We start from the raw sequence: 19790 nt of genomic DNA, 5'->3' as shown, positions 1-19790 counted from the left end.
GAAAAAGAAAAAAGAAAAACAAGTATAATTTCAGTTACCTTATTTTCTTATACCTTATTTCCCCGACTTCCTCATACCTTCCCTTTCTGTGTTCTGGTTTCCAGTTATCAATTCAGCAAATCCTCTCCCTTATTTTCCTTTTAGATTTTTAACCTTTCATTTCAATACTTAACCTTCATCACTATAAGCCAAATATTCTCCAATCCAACGTCATTCTAGCATTCATTAATTTTACAATGTTTCTTAAGATAGTCCTTAAATTTCTTCCAGCTGCTTGGCCTTTCGAGGCCTCCTTTGAAATCAACGTCATGGAATTGTGGAGCTGGAAGAGACCCCAAGGGTCCTCTAGTCCAACCCCCTGAAGTCAGGAATTGCAGCTTTGCCTTGCCTAGAGGGCACTCCTCACCTTGACTATCTGGTGTGTTTGTTTCTTGCCAGGGACCGGACATACGCTTACTAAATAAATAAACAGCCAGGCTGTCTCACTATCTGGCACAGATTAACTTCTGAGTCACCACAGAAAGTTTTGGAACATCTTGGCCCTTTTGTGGCGCCCTGTTGTCCCTTACGGAGGAGGAGGAGGTCGCGGGGGGGGGGGGGGGGAGAAGGAAGCAGCAGCCGGACACCAAATTCATGCCACACACAGAGAGAGAGAAGGCAACTGCGAGCTCCAGGGTGTTTATTAGAATATGTATATATATAATCTATTGCAATCAGTTAATCAGCAAAGGGGGGTCTGCTCCCCTCCCCCCAGGAAAAGGGGGCAAGCACTTGCACAGGTGTGCTGACCCTTGCCTGGGTGGGGGGTTTTTCCCACAAGCTGCCTCCCTGCCACTCCCACCCCAGGGGGAAAATATCATTCCAGGAGGACAGGCAGAGCGAGACAGAACGTGGCAGGGCAGTTGGACCACTGAATCTGTGTGTGTGTGTGTTTGCATCCTCGCTGGGCTTGAGCAAAGACAGGGAGACTGGAGAACTGGGTGCCAAGGGCATCTGCAAGGGCTGGTCGGCCAGGAAAGAGGCTGCCCCCCTCCCAGAGGAGGAGGAGGAGGTTCGGAGGGTTCCAGTTCTCCAAGCACCACATCAGGACCATTCTCCACAGGGTGGAGAGAAGGCACACTCCATAGTCCAACTGGAGGAGCCCCCGGTGCCCAGGTGATGCCACCGTCCAGGTGCAAAGCCTTCTCTCTTTGCACGGAGGCCAGCTCTTGCAGGGTGGGGGGAGGAGACGCATACGGGGTGGATGGGGGGGAGCCAGGAGGACAGAAGAAGTCTTGTGCGACACACACACACACAATCGAAAAAGTTCAAGAACAGGAATGCTGCGTTGGAGAGGGGAGGTGGAAGAGGGCACCAAATCTACCACCCTCCGTGGGCTCCTCAGGGAATGCCCACCCCACTTCCCAAAGAGACTCAGGCACATACGGTGATGAGAGGATTGGGGCCTCTGGCTGCCCAGCAGCCTGCTTGCAGAGAGTCAAAGTGGGCACGGAGCTCTCCTCGAAGCCCCCTGCCCCCTCTCTCACCCATCCCCAGTCTCCCCAGAAGGGAGGAGAGGTGTGTGTCATGGGAGCTGGGGCTACGCCAGGAGTCGGACGGTGCCATTGTCGGAGCCCAGCAGGAGCTGGCACTTGGTGGGCAGGACAGCCAGGCTGGTGAGGGTGCCCCGGAAGTTCTCGGAGCTGAGCTTGGTGACGCTGGGGGGCAGCGCCTCCTGCAGGGCGTAGACGCTGATCCTGTTGGCCACGGTCCCGGCCACCACCTCGTTGCCGTAGAGGTCGAAGGTGTGGATGGGCTCCGAGGAGGCCGGCTTGTAGGTCTGCAGGGGCTTCGGCTCCAGCTCCTTCCAGATGGCCAGGGAGTGGTCGGAGGAGGAGCTGATCAGCACATTGCCCTCCGTGGCCTGTGGGGGAAACGTCACTCGTCAGCTCAGGGGCATCTCGGCCCACACCCGGGAACCCCACCCAGAATGGGGGGCAGCAGTCCTTTGATGCAAAGGGGAGATGCACCCTGCCACTGAATCCTGCTTTACAAAGTGGAAGGGGAAAGGCACTTTGCACATGCCTCAAGGCACTCTGCCTTACCCAGCAAGATCGCCTTACCCTCCATGTGCCCACTCGACTTCTTCCATTGCCACAACTGGACATTGGACACCGTTTTAGTATTTTAGGTTTTTGTATGTTTTAAAGAACTTGCAGATTTTTCATGATTTGCTTTTCTTTCTTTTTTAACAATCAAGCGGTGAATGAATTTTATGACATAAATAATTTCACTTCCCGTGCCCCAGGCAGGAGCCCTGGCTAGTATTCAGCCCCAGCACTAACTGGGGGGCTCACCCACCACCCACCCGTGGTTCATGGGGGACTCCAGTGGTGCCAGCTTCACCACCATTCTCAGCATGCTCTCCAGCAAGTGTGGCAAAACCAGAACCGGCCACTGGCATCTCACTGCCTCCGCAGAACTGGTGGGGAGGGCCTTCCCAAAGGCCACCCTTCCCAATGTAGAATCGGTTGCGAAGGACCAGGGGGCTGCCTCACAGGGGTTGCACATCCCATTTTGCCGCCTGAGGCAAAGCCAGAACATGCGGCCGCCCAAGCCTCCCTAGCCTGCAGCAGCAGCAGTTTCCGGCAAGATCATGGGATATTTTGGCAACATTCTGCCTGAATCCAGTGCCGCTGGCAGCAGAGGCAGCAGGGCGCCTGTGGGATACCGCCTTCAGCGTCTGCCACCCAAGGCAGCCTGCCTAATAAATAATAATAATAATAATAATAATAATAATAATAATAATAATAATAATAATTTATTTATACCCAGCCACTCTGGGCGGCTTCCAACAAAACACTAAAATACAATAACCTATTAAACATTAAAAGCTTCCCTAAACAGGGCTGCCTTCAGATGTCTTCTAAAAGTCTGGTAGTTGTTTTTCTCTTTGACATCTGGTGGGAGGGCGTTCCACAGGGCGGGTGCCACTACCAAGAAGGCCCTCTGCCTGGTTCCCTGTAACTTGGCTTCTCGCAGGGAGGGAACAGCCAGAATGGCCTCGGTGCTGGACCTCAGTGTCCGGGCAGAACAATGGGGGTGGAGACGCTCCTTCAGATATACTGGACTGAGGCCGTTTAGGGGTTTCATGGTCAGCACCAACACTTTGAATTGTGCTTGGAAACGTACTGGGAGCCTGTGTAGGTCTTTCAAGAGTGTAGGCGGCCGCTCCCAGTCACCAGTCTAGCGGCTGCATTCTGGGTTAGTTGTAATTTCTGGGTCACCTTCAAAGGTAGCCCCACACAGGGCCCTGCTGCCACACAGGATGCAGATGCCCCACCTAGCCAAGGAAGGAGGGTGTGCGCATGGGTCCCAGCCAGCCTCTTTCGGCACTGGCAGCCCAGTCCTGACAGCAGCAGTGCCTGGGAGCTGCCAGTGGGGCTTTGTGGCCCAGGGCCTCCCGTCAGCGGAGGAACACAAGCAGCTGGGTTGTTTGGCTCAGGGTGAAGGACACGGAGGGCAGCCCAGGGAGCAGGCAAATAGGGAGAAGGGTTAGCCATTCAGATGGGGGCAGCCGGCCAGTGCTAAGGGGGAAAGCAGGGACCGGCAACACACACACACACACACACACACACACACACACACACAGATCCGCCTTCCCCGCCTCTGGCACACAAGACCTTTGTCCTCCTCCCACCAGCTCAGAAATGGCCCCTGGAGAAGGATCAACAGAGGGGACAACCGGCCAAACCCCCAACGCCCTCACCCCACTTCCACACCCACGCAGTACAAGCCGCTCCACAACTGGATGCCTTCCACAAGGTATTGCTCACATGCGACCGCCCTCCTCTCTGGAATCAGGAAGGCTGGAGGCAGGGTTTTTGTTTGTCTGTGTGCAACATTGCAATACCAGATCCCCCGGTTTCTCCAGCGTGCAATCTAGGGATGCACTGGAGACACGTAAGCAGACAAGGCTACAGCGAATGATGCCCCTGTGTTGGATCTGAAGCTGCAAGGGCCTTGGGGCAGGGGGCCTGAGGACCCCCCCCCCCATGCAGAGCATTTCCCTGTACAGAAAGCAGGCTGAAGACTGGCTACTTGCGCTCGCTTAACCTGAGTCCCTCAGCCCAGCGCCCAAGAGCACCAGGCGATACCTTGGACCCACAGAAGGGAATCTTCAGCTGTCTGAGGTGCAGCAGTGGGGAAAGGGGGGCAGCCGGTCTCTGAGCAAGAGTGACAGGGCATCTAGGTCAGACCAGGCGAGGCAATCTGGGGCCCCCAGGGTGGTGCCCATGGGCCTGGGATGCCCTCGCACACCTCCTAATTCCTGGCTTTTATTTCAAAAACTTGGTTGAGCACAGGAGGTTGGCTTAGATGGGCCGGAACCAGCAGGGCTCTTCTTGCGCTCTTACGACAGGGTGGTCCCTAGTTTTAGCCAGCATTTGGAAGGTAAACGAGATTTGCCTTCGAGATGAATGAGGCGGGGGGGGGATGCATCCAAATGAACCCCTCCAGCCCAGCCCCTTACCTTGATCTGCAAGATGTCTCCCTCGTGCGCTGGCCACACCTTCAGGATGAGGCCTGTCCGGGTGTCCAGCAGGGCCATGAAGCCGGAGGAGAAGCCGGCTACCAGGCTCCGGCCACTGGGGCTGACGGCCAGGCAGCGGACCAGGCCAGCGTTGGCCCCACAGGCCAGGCGGAATTCATGCTGGGGGCACAGAAGGAGGGGAGGGAGAGGGGCGTCAGAAGCAGCCTCACTCCCCGCCAAAACCTGCGGCAATTCTCCCTCGGCGTCACCTGCTCTGACTGGCGGCAGCAGCTCCCCAGCATTTCCCCAGTGCTGCCATCAGGGACTGGACCTGAGACCTGCAAGGCCACTGCTCTGCCTCAGAGGACCAGGGGAACCACGTCAGGCCCTCCAGGGCCCTGGGAAAGGGAGACCCTCCCGGCACCTGCCACGTGGCCCCCTTGGTAAGTGAGGGGACTGTTGTGGGGCTGGACTGGGGACCTCCTGCCTGCAAGCTGGGGGCCTCCCATCTCCCAAAGTTGTTGCTTGGGGTCACAATTCATGACTCCCAGGTAAATGTGAGGCCCCCTCCAGCCCCCAGGCCCACCCTCACAGGGCACTGCCTGGCTGCAGGCCAGACTCTCTGTCCACCTGGTCCAGTGCTGCTTGCTCTGACTGGAAGCATCTCTCCAGGGCCTCAGGCAAGGGAGGGTCTTTCCCATCACCTGACACTTTTCCAACAGGCTGGGAGTGCGCCAGAGACCTACATGCAAAGCAGATGTTTTGTCTCCGAGTGACAGATCCCATAGGGAAGCGGCTAAAGGATCCCAGAAAAGAGACTCAGAGGTGACATGAGAGCCATTTTCCAATCTCTGAAGGGCTGCCACATGGAAGGTGGCGCAAGCTTGTTTTCTGCTGTTCTGGAGGACGGGAGCCGAACCAACAGATACCAAATGGCAAGAAAGATTCTGGCAGAACATTAGAAAGAACTTCCTAAGAGCTGTTTGGCAGCGGGACAGAGTCCCTTGGAAGGTGGTGCCCCCTCCTTCGCTGGAGGTTTTTCAGCAGCTCTGACCACCAAGACGTTCTTCCGAATGTCCCGTCAAGTTGGCTGGCCGTCTGCCAGAGATGCTGCTGTTGTGATTCTGACATTACAGGGAGCTGGACTGGACTGGACAAGGCTGTTATTCTGAGCTGCCTTCTGCCTTTCTCTCTCCAGCTCAGTCCTGGCAGTACAGGCAATGAAATGACACCATATTTACATGTGTCCATGCAACGCGCCAAGCTCGGAACGACCCAAAAACATCATCAAAAGGGGGACTGCCATAAAACTTAGGGGAAAAGCTGTACTACAAAAATGATTAAGGTTTTAAAGATAATTTTAGGTTATATTTTAGTGATCAATATTTAATATTTTTTTTAACTGCCGCTATATCTGAATTGTCTCTGTTATACCCAATTCAATGTATTCCTGTTGTGTTTTATGATTTTCCTGATATTGTAAGCGACCCGGAACTGGTCTGTGACCGTAATAATAAAATTCATTAATCATCAAAAGGGGTGGAACAGGGTGCTGGCAGGCTTTTCCAATGGTGCTTCAAACATACCGTATTTTTCGCCCTATAGGACGCACTTTTCCCCCTCCAAAAATGAAGGGGAAATCTGGGTGCGTCCTATGGGGCAAATGCAGGCTTTCGATGAAGCTTGGAGAGCAAGAGGGGTCAGTGCGCACCGACTCCTCTCGCTCTCCAGGCTTCAGGAAGCTATCCGCAAGCCTGGGGAGCCCATGGCTGGGCTCCCTAGGCTTGCAGATAGCAGCCTGCATCCCAAAACCCGGGGCTCCCACGGCTTGCGGAGAGCTGCCTGTTCTTGGGGGCTGGGGTCGGGGGAAGCTCGGGCTTCCCCCGCCCCAGCCCCACACCTGGGGGGGAAAATAAATTTTTCCCCTTTATTCCCCCCCCCCCCCAAACTAGGTGCGCCCTATGGGCTGGTGCGCCCTATGGGGCGAAAAATACGGTATGCAATTTCACATAAACATGCGATTCCTTGGAACGTAACTGCTGCATAAATTGGGAGTTGCCTGTATTGGCTCCCTGGTGTCTGTGGAAGAGAAAACCATCGCCTGCTCTCAGACCCTTTTACGGTGGGAAGCTGGACCAGGGCAGCTGCTCTGTCCCAAGGCTACGGCCTCCTCTTCACAGTCACGCCCAATGGGGAGCGGGAAATGTCCCCCACCTCCGCTGACTAAAGCAGCCCCGGGAGCAACGAAACTGCAGAGTACCTGGAGTCCCGGCTTCCGGTGGTCGATGAAGCGCAGGACCGAGTCGGCGCTGGCCATGCTGATGCTGCTGTAGGGAGGCGGCATGGCGCTCACCGCCGTGATGGGCACTTTGCAGTCAGGGGCCTCAAACGTGCGGACGACTTTGCCTGCAAGAGAGAGACAGCCTGTTCAGAGGGGGCGAAAGGGGCAGCCGGCTCCAGAGCCGGATGTGCTGCCCCAAACCCACCTCTGGCGTGTTTTCCTCCTGGCACACGTGCGTCACCAGATGAGGTATTCCCAAGAGGCTCCAAGCCCCACTTTCCCTCAACCAGGGCCAGGGCCTTTTCAGTACAGTGGTACCTCGGGTTACAGATGCTTCCGGTTACAGACTCCACTAACGCAGAAATAGTACCTCAGGTTAAGTACTTTGCTTCAGGATGAGAACAGAAATCGTGCGGTGGCAGCGGGAGGCCCCATTAGCTAAGGTACCTCAGGTTAAGAACAGTTTCAGGTTAAGAACGGACCTCCAGAACGAATTAAGTTCGTAACCAGAGGTACCACTGTCCTGGCCCCGATCTGGTGGATTGCTCTGTCACAAGAGACCAGGGTCCTGCGGGACCTGACATCTTTCCGCAGGGCCTGCAAGACAGAGCTGTTCCGCCTGGCCTTTGGGCTGGACTCAGTCTGACCCTTATGTTTCCCTCTCCTTACGGTTTTGATCTATCGGCTACTTTTAAAACGGGGCTGCATTTTAAATTGTGTGTGTGTTTTTTTGTTCTCCCCCATTATGTATTTACTGTAATTTTACTGGTGCTAGCCACCCTGAGCCCGGCTCTGGCCGGGGAGGGTATAAATAAAATTTATTAATTTTTAAATTATTATTACATCACCCAGCCACAGGGGGCCACACTCCTGCGGGCCGGCCAAGCCTCACCAGTGAAGGGGTCCCAGATGTGGACGGTGCCGTCGCAGCTGACCACGTGCTGGGGGGCCTCCAGGGCGCCGACGTAGAAGACGGACTTCTTGTGCTGCCCGTAGGTCAGGCGGGGCTCCTCCTCGCGGGTGCCGTCCCCCCGGTTGTAGAGGGGCCAGAGGCGCACCGTCTTGTCCTTGCTGCCGCTGAGGAAGAAGTCCTCCCCGCCCAGGGGGGCCAGGCACTTGATGGCCCCCACGTGGCCCACAAAGCTCTGCAGCTTGATCTGGTGGAAGTGGAAGCGGGCGTCGTGCTGGCTCACCCCGATCTCGTACTGCCAGTAGGCCAGCCAGTTGCCGCAGAGGTGGTGGGCGCTGCGGTGCAGATCCTGCTTCAGGGCCTCCCCCTCCTCCCGGCGCCCCGGCGTGGGGCAGAAGCTGCCGGGGCTCCCCGAGGCCTCTGTGGGGACCTGGATCCGGTTGCCCACCAGGACGCTCCCAAAAGTCCCCGAGTGCGTGTCCTCGCATGGGCCGGAGGAGGGGTCCGCGCCCAGGGCGCTTTGCTCCAAGGAACCCGGGCCTGGCGTGGCCGCATCCTGGCTCTGGGAAGCCAGGCCTCGGGGGTTGATGCTCTCCAGGTAGAGGCCGGCCAGCCGCCCGACCAGCGCGTGGTTGGGGACGAGGGTGTGGATGACGTCGCCTGCAGAGAAGGGAGGAAGGTGGGGGAGCTCTGGGTATGGATCCAGGCCCCGCGCAAGGCCAGGGAGCTCCAAGGCCTCTCCTCACCAAGCGCAACGGGGTCAAGGAGCTGCGAAGGCAACAGGGTCTGGGGCTTGTCAAGTTTTAAAAAAGGAGGGAGAGAAACAGTCAGAGGGGTTTATAAAAATTGTGCACAGGTTGGAGAAAGGAAGCAGGGAGACGTTTTTATCCCATGCAGTTCTAGAATGAAAAAGGTTATTCAAACTGCTGCAAATTAACCTGTGGAACTCACTGCCTCAAGATGTCCAGGGTCCAAAAGGAAGAATGGATGTTCCTTAGGGGCCTTCAGGTCATCTCAAGGAGATGGGGGAAAAACACACACTTATACCTTTCTGCTTTGCCAGCCTGCCACCCTCCCAATGTTTTGGGCAACTTGGCCACCCCAGTCCCTGCAGCCCAATACAGCTGGAGGGCACCAGGTGGGCACAGGCTGGGCCGATCTTCAAGGTGCCACAAGACTCGCTGTTGTGTCTGCTGCCCGAGACTCACACCCAGAGCCATTTGAGAAGGTGCAGAGCGTGTGCGCATGCATGTGTCTGCAAGAGCACAAAAGAGAGACACGGATCGAGAGAGAGCAGGGGAGGAGAGTCAAGCCACACGCCATACCTAGCAGGCAGGAGAAGGGGACAAAGGTGATGTAAGCCATCTCCAGGCTGAAAACCTTCTGCAGCTCCAACACAGCAGACGGGTCCGGGGGCAGCAGCCTCGTCGGCAGGGCAGGCGGCTCCTGTGTCGCACCCTGGGCAGGGGGGAGGAGGAGGAGGAGGAGGAGGAGACCAGTCACAGCCTTGCTGGCACCCACCTCTGGGAGAGGATTCCCACCCAGCGCCAATAGCCGCCCTGAGAACAGCACTGCATTTTGGAAGAGGCCATTTCTCCCCTGCCTGCACTTTTCATAGAACTGTAGAGTTGGAAGGGACCCGTGAAAGCATTGTAGAAACTGGAACCCAGTGTTTGTGTCTCCCCAGCCTCTGCCACCAAGGCTCCCTAGATATGATCCGTGCAGCGAATAAGACCATTTTGGCTCTGCAGAAGAAAGATCACTTTCGGGACGTTTGTGGCCTGAGAAACATCTCCTGGGTTGACCTGATGCCTCTTATGAGAAAGAACTCCACTTCCACCCCACTTCCACGTGCCACGAGTTCAGGTGTTGCCAGAGCCAGGGGTCCTTCGCACACTCTCTCTCTCTCCACCCCCGTCGGCAGAGGCCGAAAAAGCTCCCCGCCCTTCTGCCCTCCCTTCCCGACTCACCTGCTCCAGCAGCGAAAACGTCTCGAAGAACGTCCGGAGAGTCTGGCTGAGGTGCAGCTGCACCATCTCCGACCCGATCCGCAAGCAAACCAGCGCCACGAGGCCGATGGTCTTGAGGCACAAGCCGACGCGGGCCTGAGCCCCACTGGGGAAGCTGGAGGGGAGGGTGGGGCGTCAGTCAAGAAGGGTGCCCAAGAGAGACATCCCAGCACACACCGCCCAGTCTCCCCCACAAGGGCTCTGGGGGCACGGCAGGGGCTGCAGGGTTCCCCCAGCCAGCGCCTCCAGAGCGGAGGCCCTCGTGGCCAGAGAGGGTCCCTCTTGCTGCATGCCAGAGGGGGTCTGTCGCCCCAGCCTCTCACCTGATGGTGGGCGAGGTGAGGAAGCCCAGGACAGGCAGAAGGACCTCCTGGCTGATTTTGGGCAGGATATCCATGAGGGTGGTGTCCGAGAGGTAGACGACGATCTTGCGGGTGAGCGTCATGGCGGCCAGGAGCCCGGCCTCCTTGCGGCTGTTCAGCCGGACGATGCCTGCTCCGCCCCCAGGAGCCACCTGGAAGAGGGAAAGGAGGTCCCGCGTGGGTCAGCGGCAGAACACCTGCTTGGCATGCAGAAGGGCCTCAGGTCAATCCCCAGGAGGCATCTTTAGGCAGGGCTGGGGACAACCCCCACCTTAAAATCCTTGCCTTTCCTATGGAACTTGAGAAGAATCATAGAGTGGTAGAATTGGAAAGGACTCCAGGGTCATCTAGTACAACCCCTGGGGGAAGCCTGTACGCAGGATCTGTGCACAAGAGCCCTCTCCCCTCCTGTGCTTCCCAGCACCTGGTACTCAAGTTCAAGAAGGACACTGACAAACTGGAACGTGTCCAGAGGAGGGCAACCAAAATGGTCAAAGGCCTGGAAAGGATGCCTTATGAGGAACGGCTAAGGGAGCTGGGCATGTTTAGCCTGGAGAAGAGGAGGTTAAGGGGTGATATGATAGCCATGTTCAAATATATAAAAGGATGTCACATGGAGGAGGGAGAAAGGTTGTTTTCTGCTGCTCCAGAGAAGCGGACACGGAGCAATGGATCCAAACTACAAGAAAGAAGATTCCACCTAAACATTAGGAAGAACTTCCTGACAGTAAGAGCTGTTTGACAGTGGAATTTGCTGCCAAGGAGTGTGGTGGAGTCTCCTTCTTTGGAGGTCTTTAAGCAGAGGCTTGACAACCATATGTCAGGAGTGCTCTGATGGTGTTTCCTGCTTGGCAGGGGGTTGGACTCGATGGCCCTTGTGGTCTCTTCCAACTCTATGATTCTATGATTCTAACCATGGATAGCCTTCTCCTCCATAAAACAGACCATGGCATCATTTGCACCCCTGCCTTGCCCACTCATGAGCAAGCTGAGGTGGCTGCCTCAGATGGCAGGATCCACAGGGGCAGCAGATCCAGTCTCCAAGGAATGAATGCATCACCTGCTGCCTCTGTGGCCGCAATGGCTGTGGTGCGCTGCTTGGAGGCCGGATCTGCCACCTCCTGAGTAGTCGCCCCCAGGGGGTCTCCTGGCATGATTCAGTGCCCTTGGATTCCCACTTCAACCATCCGGTTGATTCCCCTCTTGTTCCTAATGTAGCTCTTCACCCACCCCTTTGCCCCTAGTGGAAGGGGGTGCCATTCTGTGCTTCACCCTCGGTGCCAGCCTGGCCAATTGGACATCACTGCTGTGAGGCTCAGCACAGCTCTTCCCAGAGGCCGCCGCCGCCTCCTCCTCCCCCCACCCAGCGAAGGGGCTGCTCCCTCCCCCGACTTTGCTAAATACAACCTTCCTTGTTGGGAAAGATTTAAAATGGGGAAGTGTCCCCAATACAGAGTGTGACCTCCACACAGAGAGAGAGAACAAGTGAGTGTGCAGAAGGCAGTCAGAGCCCCTGAGGCTGAACATGAGTCAGCTTCTCCTTCCAGAGCCGCTGCCGGGGAGGAAGCGAAACTCCCCCCCTGAAAAAATATGGTTCCGGAATTGAAATATTAATAGAGAACGTGTAAAACGTGCAGGAGTAAGCAAGAAAATAGTAACAGAATCAATTGAATAATTATTAAGTTATAACAACACAACAAGATGGAAGAAGTAAAATATTGAGATCACACATGGGTGAAGGGGAGTGGGAGGTATATGGGAACCTATAATATAATTTGTTAATTGCTTTGTATTTACATATAGCAAAGGGAAGCACAGAGCAATTAGATATATTTTAATTTAGGTAATCTATGTAATAGGCTTATATTAGGAAATGAATGTAGATTTTGAATTTGATGTTTGTAAATGTTTCTTTGGTTTTGAAATAATAATAATAATAATAATAAAAGAAATTCCTCCCTGAGCTGCCACCCCCCCACCCCCACCCCCGGACACAAAGCAAGGCAAACTCCCTCCTTGGAAGTTGGGTGGGGGGCAACATCTAGGATTTTAGTTGACATGTATTTGCCCAATCTTCCGTCCTGCTGGCCCCTCCTCTGCTCAGCCCCCCCCCCCCCCGCCCTCTGGGAGTTCGCCAGGCACTGCTCAGGCACATTTCAGCTTCTCCCTAAAGCCATGAGGGCTAGAAACTTGGGAAGGCGAGTCTGCTAGGGCTGCTTTGTTTTTAAAGCTAAGCTTCTCCGGCTGCTGAATCCTGTGTTCCCTGCGGGAAGCTGCTCAGGCTGCCCAAGAATGGTGCTGGAGTGGAAGAATGTGAGAGAGAGCCCTGGGTAAGGGCCCAGTAGCGCAGAACACCTGCTTGGCATGCAGAAGGTCCCAGCTTCAGTCCCCAGGGACACTCCCTGCCCAAAACCCTGGAGAGCCATTGCTGCCAGTCAGTCTGGACAAGACTGTGCCAGGTGGGCCCCGGGGTCTGACGCAGCATATGGCAATGGCGTAGGAGAAGGCAAGATGGAATCAGAGCAACCTGGAGCTGGAAGGGACCCCCCAAGGTCATCTAGGCCAACCCCCCCACGATGCAGGAATCTCATTTAAAGAATCCCTGGCAGATGGCCATCGGAACTTTGCTCCAAGGAAGATGAAGAGAGAGGAAAAGTGGAGGGGCCCCACAGACACGCCTGGAGCCCTGACAGTCACCCTCAGATAGAGACACTGACCAGGTAGCTGATATAGGGCAGGTACAGGTAGGTGAGGACGGGCTCCCCATACAGGTGTGCTAGGTGGACCAGGCAGGTCAGCACCGGCTCGGACACCACGTCCCCCACCAGCAGCCGCTTCTGGTAGATGTTCCCGGAGCTCAGAGGGCTGCTCTCTTCAGCCCCGGCCACAAACTGCTGCCTGCCAGGACCTGCAGAAGGAGAAAGAGCAGAGAGAGAATGGGGGGGGGGAGGGGCACCCTCAAAGGTCATTCAGCCCAACCCGCTCCCAAGGCAGGAAATCCCATTGCGACAGCAGCCCTGAAAGCAGTTCAGCCACTGCTTACACGCCCCTGGTGAAGGAGAGTCCACACACACACACACACACACACGCGCCAGGGCAGCTCAGACCCTCAATGCCCCTGGTTCAAGTCCTACCGTCTGGGGAATGCCTGTGGGGCTGCTGGGCTCTAACACCTGTCCCTGTCCAGGCTGCCCATGCCAGCAGCTGCAGCCGATGGAAAACTGGAGCCCAGTGAAGACAAATCCGCCACTTTCAGAGGGAATCTGTTCCACTTTGAACAGTTCTTAACCTCAGAAAGTTTTTCCTAAGGTTTAGTTGGACTCTCCTTTCTTGCAATATGAGTCTGTTTGTTGAGGTCCTGCCCTCCAGGGGAGGAGAAAGCAACCTTGCGCCTTCTTCCATGTGACAGCCCTCAAGAGAGAGTTGAAGATGGCTCTCCTATCTCCTCTTCTGCAGGCTAAACTCCCTCTAGAGCCCACCCACCCCACTTGGGCACCAGGTTGGCAAAGGTTGTTCCAACAGAAGGCCTCCCCCAGACCCATGAAAAGCACCCTCCTCCTCTCCCGCCCCCCCCGCCCCATAACCCCACAGGCAAGGATTACCGATGTAGCAGGACGTCAGGAGTCGGAGAAGGTTCCTGGCCACGTAGCGGGAGGTGGTGGTGGGGCCCAGCTTGGGCGAGAGCCACCTCACCATCTTGCAGGCTGTGTCTGGGAGACAAGAGAGGGCGGGAGCGGGCGGTTAGGCGGCACCCTGCCCACACCCAAGGGAGCTCCCTTTGCGGACACAGCCTCCCAGCACCTCCCCAGTCCCTGCTGGTGTTTGCTTTGAATTCTTTTTTTGCTTATAACTTTCCGTATTTTTCACCCTATAGGACGCACTTTTTCCCCTCCAAAAATGAAGGGGAAATGTGTGTGCGCCCTATGGGGCGAATGCAGGCTTTCGCTGAAGCCTGGAGAGCGAGAGGCGTCGGTGCGCACCGACCCCTCTCGCTCTCCAGGCTTCAGGAAGCTATCCGCAAGCCTTGCTAGCCCGGCGGGAGTTGCCGCCGGGCTCACAAGGCTTGCGGATAGCAGCCTGTTCTGGGGGCTGGGGTCGGGGGAAGCTCGGGCTTCCACCCGGCCCAGCCCCACAGCTGGGGGGGAAATAAATTTTTTTTATTCATCCCACCCCAAAAAAAAACGAGGTGCGTCCTATGGGCCAGAGCGTCCTATAGGGCGAAAAATACGGTATATTACTCTAAACCACTATGATACAGCAGTATACAATTTTTTAAACCAATGAATGAATGACTAGGCCCCCCTCCCCGCCCACCCCCAGAAGGAGCCTTGGCTCACCCAGCAGAATGCTCCTCTCCTTGTCCCCCTCCTGGTCCAACAAGCCCCGTCCGACCCGGTCTTCCTCCTCCTCCTCCTCCTCCTCCTCGCCATCATCGTCCTCTGCCAGGCTGGCTTCCACCGAGGGGCTGAGTCCCAAGGAGAGCGTCAGCTCCTCCGCGACCACGGTGGTGGCATCGTCGCGCTCTTCCTCCCCATCCTGCTGGCCCTCGTCTTCCTCCTCCTGCGGTGGCTGCTCCTCCTCCTGCTCTTCCTCCTCTTCCTCCTCACTCTGCTTCAGGTCCTGGCTGCTGTCAAGGGACTTGAGGCTCCCTTTGTCCTTCTGGGACTCCCCGTCGGCGGCCGACCGGTCCTCCCCCAGGGAGACCTCGCTGGCGCTGCTCTTGTCGCTCAGGCGGCCCAGGCTGAGGGATTCCTCGGCTGCCGCAGCCTCTTCCTCCTCCTCCTCCTCCTCCCTGCCCCGCAAAGCCTCGGCCACGTAGAGCCCGTTCTGGAAGTCCTCACTCTCGGGCAGGTCAGCCTGGTCGTGCAGGCTGACCCCAGACATGTAGCCCAGCAGCTGCAGGGCCGAGCCCCTCTCCGCCTCCGCCTTGGCCTCCTCCCCAAAGGAGCAGGGCCCGGGACTGCCCCTGCCGCTCTCGTCCTCCTCCTCTTCCTCCTCCGTCACCCCCAGCAGGGCCTTGTTCTCCTCCGGGGCGGCCCCCTCGGACCCCACCAGGACCTGCAGGATGTGGGGCAGGAGGGCGGAGAGGAAGAGCTGCAGGCCCAGCCGCGCCATCAGCTGCGCCACGAAGCAGTCGGTGTACAGGTAGAACCGCCCGTGGAGGCAGCGGGGGTTTTCGTAGGCCCCCACCAGCAGCTTCAGCAGGTACTTGTGGGCGTTGCGGGGGCCCAGGGCCTTGGCGATGGGCTCAAAGAGGTACCAGGCGGCGTGGACAGCCGTGCGCTCCCCGGACAGCAGCGCCAGGACGAAGGGCAACAGGATCTCCAGGCCCTCGGGGGTGATGCTGCTCAGGACGCCCTCCAGCTGCCGCCACAGCTGGAACACCAGCTCCCGACCCTCGGCCTCCGCCTGGCGAGACAGGTAGGTGGAGATGAAGCGGTGAAGAGCCGGGAAGTAGGCGGGGAAGGGCAGCACCGCGCTGAAGGAGCTCCGCAGCTGCCAGGGGGAGGGCGGAGGGAGGCCCTGCCAGACAGGGGGGTAGCCAAACAGGAGCGGCCCCCACCCCGCCCTGGCGAGCTGCCCATCCGCCACCTTCAGCCGCAGCAGCGTATCCAGCAGGTGCTGCAGAGGAGCTGGGATGTCCTTGGGGTGCTGGCGGCACAGCCTCCGAGCCGCCTGGAAGCGCTCCGCCAGGGCCGCCCCGGGCTCCAGCGCCCGCAGCTTCGGGGCAAAGACGATCTCGGCCACCACGACCCCCAGGGCCTGCATGTCTCTCTGGAAGAGGTCCGAGGGCCCCAGGGGCAAGCGAGGCTGGTGCTGCTCTGGCCGGCCCACCTGGGCGTGCAGCCCCTTCAGGAGGAAGGCGTCCAGCTTCTCCAACTCCTCCAAGGCCTGCAGGAAGTTACAGCCCTCGGGAAGGACGATCTTGGCCTCTAGCCCTTCCGCAGGAGGAGCCCCTGCCTTGGTCCTGCTGCGGCCGAGGTGCTTGCCCTCTGCGGGGATCCCTGGGGGTGGGACGGGGGGACCGGCCAGCTCTGTGGCCCGGCCTGCCCCCACCGGGAGGGCCTCCAGTGCCTCCGCCCCCTGCTCCACCTCCTCCTCCGCCGCCGTGAACCGGCCTCCGGCCCACACGCCTTCGCATGGCGCCGCTTCCACGACCGGCCCGCTGGCCCCATTGCTGACCAGGCCCTTGGGGGCACCCCCTTCCAGGACTCTCGTCTCCTGAACAGGTGGGATGAGGGGCCTGGTGACGGGCGGGGCTTCGGCGGAGAGGAGGGCGCAGCTCCCCGCCAGGCGCCGGGGGTGGGGCTGGTCAAAGAGGGGCACCACCCCGTAGCTGGCCAGGTGGGTGTGGCCGTCCACCAGGTGCAGGCAGACGTTCTTCTCCTTGACGGCCTCCTTGCCCAGCAGCTTGTAGCCGAAGGTGAGGTCGATCCAGTGGTGGAGATCCTGGGAGACCTCCCAGCTCTCCAGCAGCGCCCGGTGGGCCGCCACAAACTCCTCACGGCAGGCGCACCAGGCCGGCACCTCCAGGTCCGGCATGTCCGGGTGGATGGAGCGGAAGATGGCGGGGTCCGAGTAGAACTCGGGGATGCACTCGTCCGGCGTCCAGCCCTGCATGCGCTCCATGCTGGCCGGGTACTCGTTGGGCTCCCACTGGGAGCGCACGTGGGAGCACAGCACGGCCCGGGGCGTCCGCCGGGCCGTGTAGACGTAGTAGGTGATGTCAGAGAGGACGTCGGAGATGTGGTGGGGCACGTGGGGCTGCTCCCCGCCCAGGCCGCCCCCGGCCACAAAGGCCTGCTTGGTCATCTCGTAGGTGAAGTCCAGCTGCTTGTCGCCCTTGTTGAGGCGGAACTTCGACTTCCGAAGGTCCCGGAAGCGGCCGTTGCGGGTGCTGAAGTCCACCACCCAGGGCAGGACCGGGTGGTAGTTGGGGTCACCCGCCCGGCGGCCGGCCAAGCGGTTGAGGTGCAGGAGGTAGTCAAAGTTGCTGAGGCGCCCATGCACCCAGTCCTGCACCAGCTGCCCAAGGCCCTTCCCAGGCGCTGCAGGGACGCCACCTCCGTCCGCCGGCAGGTCCCTCCCTGCAGCACCCGCCTCCGCTTCTGCCGCCACCTCCTCCTCTTCCTCGTCCCGCTCGTAGTCCCGGAGCTGGACCCTGAGCCGGGCGCACAGCTTCTCGTCCACGGCCACATCGTGCAAGGAGAAGGCCCCGCACGCCAGCCCCGCCCGATGGCAGGCCTCCATGGCCTGCAGGACCTGGAAGAGGATGAAGAGGAGCTTGGCATGGCTGTTGGTCAGCTTGGCCGGGCTGAAGGTCACGATGTCGTGGAGGCAGAACTGGACGTAGGGGAAGACCACGTACAACATCTCCGGGGACTCCAGCAGCGCCTCCGCCGGGAGGATGCTGGGGCAGCGCAGAGGAGGGCACCTGCCGGGCGAGCAGCCGCCCTCTTTGGCCGGGGAGGTGCAGGAGGGGGCTCCCCTGCCCACGGGGACGATGGGGCAGCCGTAGAGCCTCTGGAGGGCCCCACAGAGCACCTCCAGGGCAGGGGCCGTGGGCGGGGTGGTCGCGTGGCAGTATGGGCGGACATAAAGGCGGTGAGCCTGGCTCCACAGGTTCCGGTAGTTCTGAGAAGCCACGTGGCGCATGAAGCCATGGAGGGTTTCCGGGGGCTCCTTTGGGTCGCCAGGCACCACCGCCAGCCCGTAGCGCAGCCGGTCCTTCCTCAGGCCGTGGATCTCCACCCTGGTCCAGCCGGACGGCAGCTTCTGCACCGAGTGCTGGAGGCAGGTGCGCACCTCCACATCGCTGAGCCCTTCGGGGTGCGGGCACAGGCTGGGCAGCACCCCCCGCTCCTTCAGGCCAGCCAGCCACTTGGTGGGCACCAGAGCGATGACGTGGGAGCTCCCCGTGGCAGCTGCCAGCTGGCTGCGGTCAATGCCCAAGTCCTTCTCCACCTGCCTGAGGAGGGTGTCCATTCTGGGGGGCAGCACAGCAGCATTCCCTGGGGAGGGGGAGACACAAAGAGCCACAGATCACTAGGGCAGAACATGAAATGTCTGTGGAAGCGGTGGATGGCTAGAATCAGAGAATTGGGAGGGACCACAAGGGCCATCTAGTCCAACCCCCTGCAATGCTCAAACCCACAACCCTGACTGAGATTGAGAGTCTCATGCTCTACCCTCTGAGCTCTCCCAGCTCACAGCCAGAGGCCTGTGGCAAAGTTGGAATGCCTGTGGGCCGCCTGTTGAACCCAAGCCCCATTTGAACAAAGGGCTGGGCTGGATGACCCCTTGGGTCCCTCCGAACTCTAAAAGTTCTGTGGTTCTATGGAAGAGAGCCGCCAGATACCATTCACCAACTCATGAGAGACCTACCAATAAATGAGTCCATCTAGCTCAGCACTGCCTGCTCTGACTGGCAGCAGCTCTGCAGGATTTCAGGCCAGGGCCATTCCCTGCCCTTCCTGGACTTGCTGCCAGGGACTGAGCCTGGAAGCTTCTGCTTGCACCCGCCCCGGAGAAAGTCACCAGCTCCTTGACGATGAATTTCGAAGCAGTGAGGAAGCGCCCAGCCGGAGGCTGCCTGGAGTCACGCGCCTGGCGCGCTGCAAACTGTCAGCTGACGGAGCGCTTCGCCGGCGCTGCCCCGCGGAAAGGGGAAGCCCACTCTGCACATGCTCGGGCGACCGGGCTGCCAGGACCACGCGGGAAACGAGCTGCGGGTCCGAGCCGGGACTCCGGGCGTGGGGCGGCCCCCTCCTCCTCCTCCCTCACCTCCCGGGTCTCCGCAGCACCGTCGCCGAGAAGGAGGGTCTCCTTCCCTCCCCGGCCCTTCCCCGCCGGGCGCGAGCAAGGCACTCTGCACATGTTCAGAGGCCCGCCTGCCCCGCTTCCTGGCGGGAGGGCTGCAGGGCGAGGCTGGGGGCCGAGCAGGGGCGGCGGGGCAGCCTCACCTGGGGCGCGGGGCTCAGGCGGCAAGCGAGGGGGCGCCTTCCTCGGCGGCGGCGGCCGATCTCGCTCCGCTCCCAGCCATGTTGGGTCAGCTGACGCGCCGGTCACGTGGCGCCGCTTCCCGGGGAAAGACACAAACTCCACGTGGCCCGAGGGGGGGGGGAGCGGCGTGCACGCGCAGCCAAGGAGGAACGGGGGCGCGCGAGAGGGAGGCGGGCGCGGGGAGCGAGTTGACCTAAATCTACGTCCCATTTACGTACATTTGGAACTTCCTGCCTCTTGATCTCACTATTTCGCTGGGCAGCTGCTGCTAATGTTTACTCAAGTCCACCCAGATGGAAATTGCCGTGGGATTTAATCTAATATTTTAACTTTTCATCTGTTTTAAAGCAACGCTGTAAAAAATTCTCGATTTTATTGCTTCATCTTTTTTGTAAACCGCTTTGAGGTTTTCTTTTTGCGATCACGACACCTGCGCATCAGATGTCTAGTTAAGGAAATGTGCTGACGATTTTTTCCCGAATGATGGACGCGGGTCACAATCCACACTGGGCCTTATAAAGTTGAAAAAGCCACAAACCCTCCCTGCCGTGCTGGCACACCCCCCCCCCGCCCTTCTTTTGAATTTGCGAGGGTTTGGTGCGTGGGCGGGTTGGAAGGAACATCATTTCCAGACCCGCCCCCCCCCCCGTTTCTCCCCCCCCGCGCCCACCCCTGTAGCATCTGGAGCTGCGATGCCCCCTGGTGGCAACTGCTG

General features: G+C 58.8%; 1 protein-coding gene across 3 annotated transcripts; it reads right to left on the bottom strand.

Moving 5' to 3' along the window:
• Positions 1–662: 662 nt before the first annotated feature.
• Positions 663–19151, bottom strand: WDR81 (WD repeat domain 81). Of its 3 annotated transcripts, none has more exons than XM_077919242.1 (11): positions 19036–19151; positions 14410–18084; positions 13675–13782; positions 12790–12980; positions 10034–10224; positions 9672–9825; positions 9027–9159; positions 7684–8361; positions 6771–6916; positions 4511–4690; positions 663–1903 (listed from the first exon to the last, which is right to left on the bottom strand). In XM_077919242.1, the coding sequence occupies exons 2-11, from the start codon at positions 18056–18058 to the stop codon at positions 1580–1582; spliced, it is 5754 nt and encodes a 1917-aa protein (XP_077775368.1). In that variant the 5' UTR covers positions 18059–18084; positions 19036–19151; the 3' UTR covers positions 663–1579. The 3 variants fall into 3 exon arrangements, with proteins under 3 accessions (XP_077775368.1, XP_077775369.1, XP_028563168.2); XM_077919243.1 differs by having other exon boundaries at positions 14410–18118; positions 19036–19140; XM_028707335.2 differs by lacking the exon at positions 19036–19151 and adding an exon at positions 18458–18764.
• Between the last annotated feature and the right edge of the window lie 639 nt (positions 19152–19790).

Source organism: Podarcis muralis, chromosome 15 (genome assembly GCF_964188315.1).
Source record: "Podarcis muralis chromosome 15, rPodMur119.hap1.1, whole genome shotgun sequence".
Lineage (NCBI taxonomy): Eukaryota > Metazoa > Chordata > Lepidosauria > Squamata > Lacertidae > Podarcis > Podarcis muralis.
Note: the sequence above shows the minus strand (reverse complement) of the source record. Positions and strands in the feature narration are given on the sequence as shown.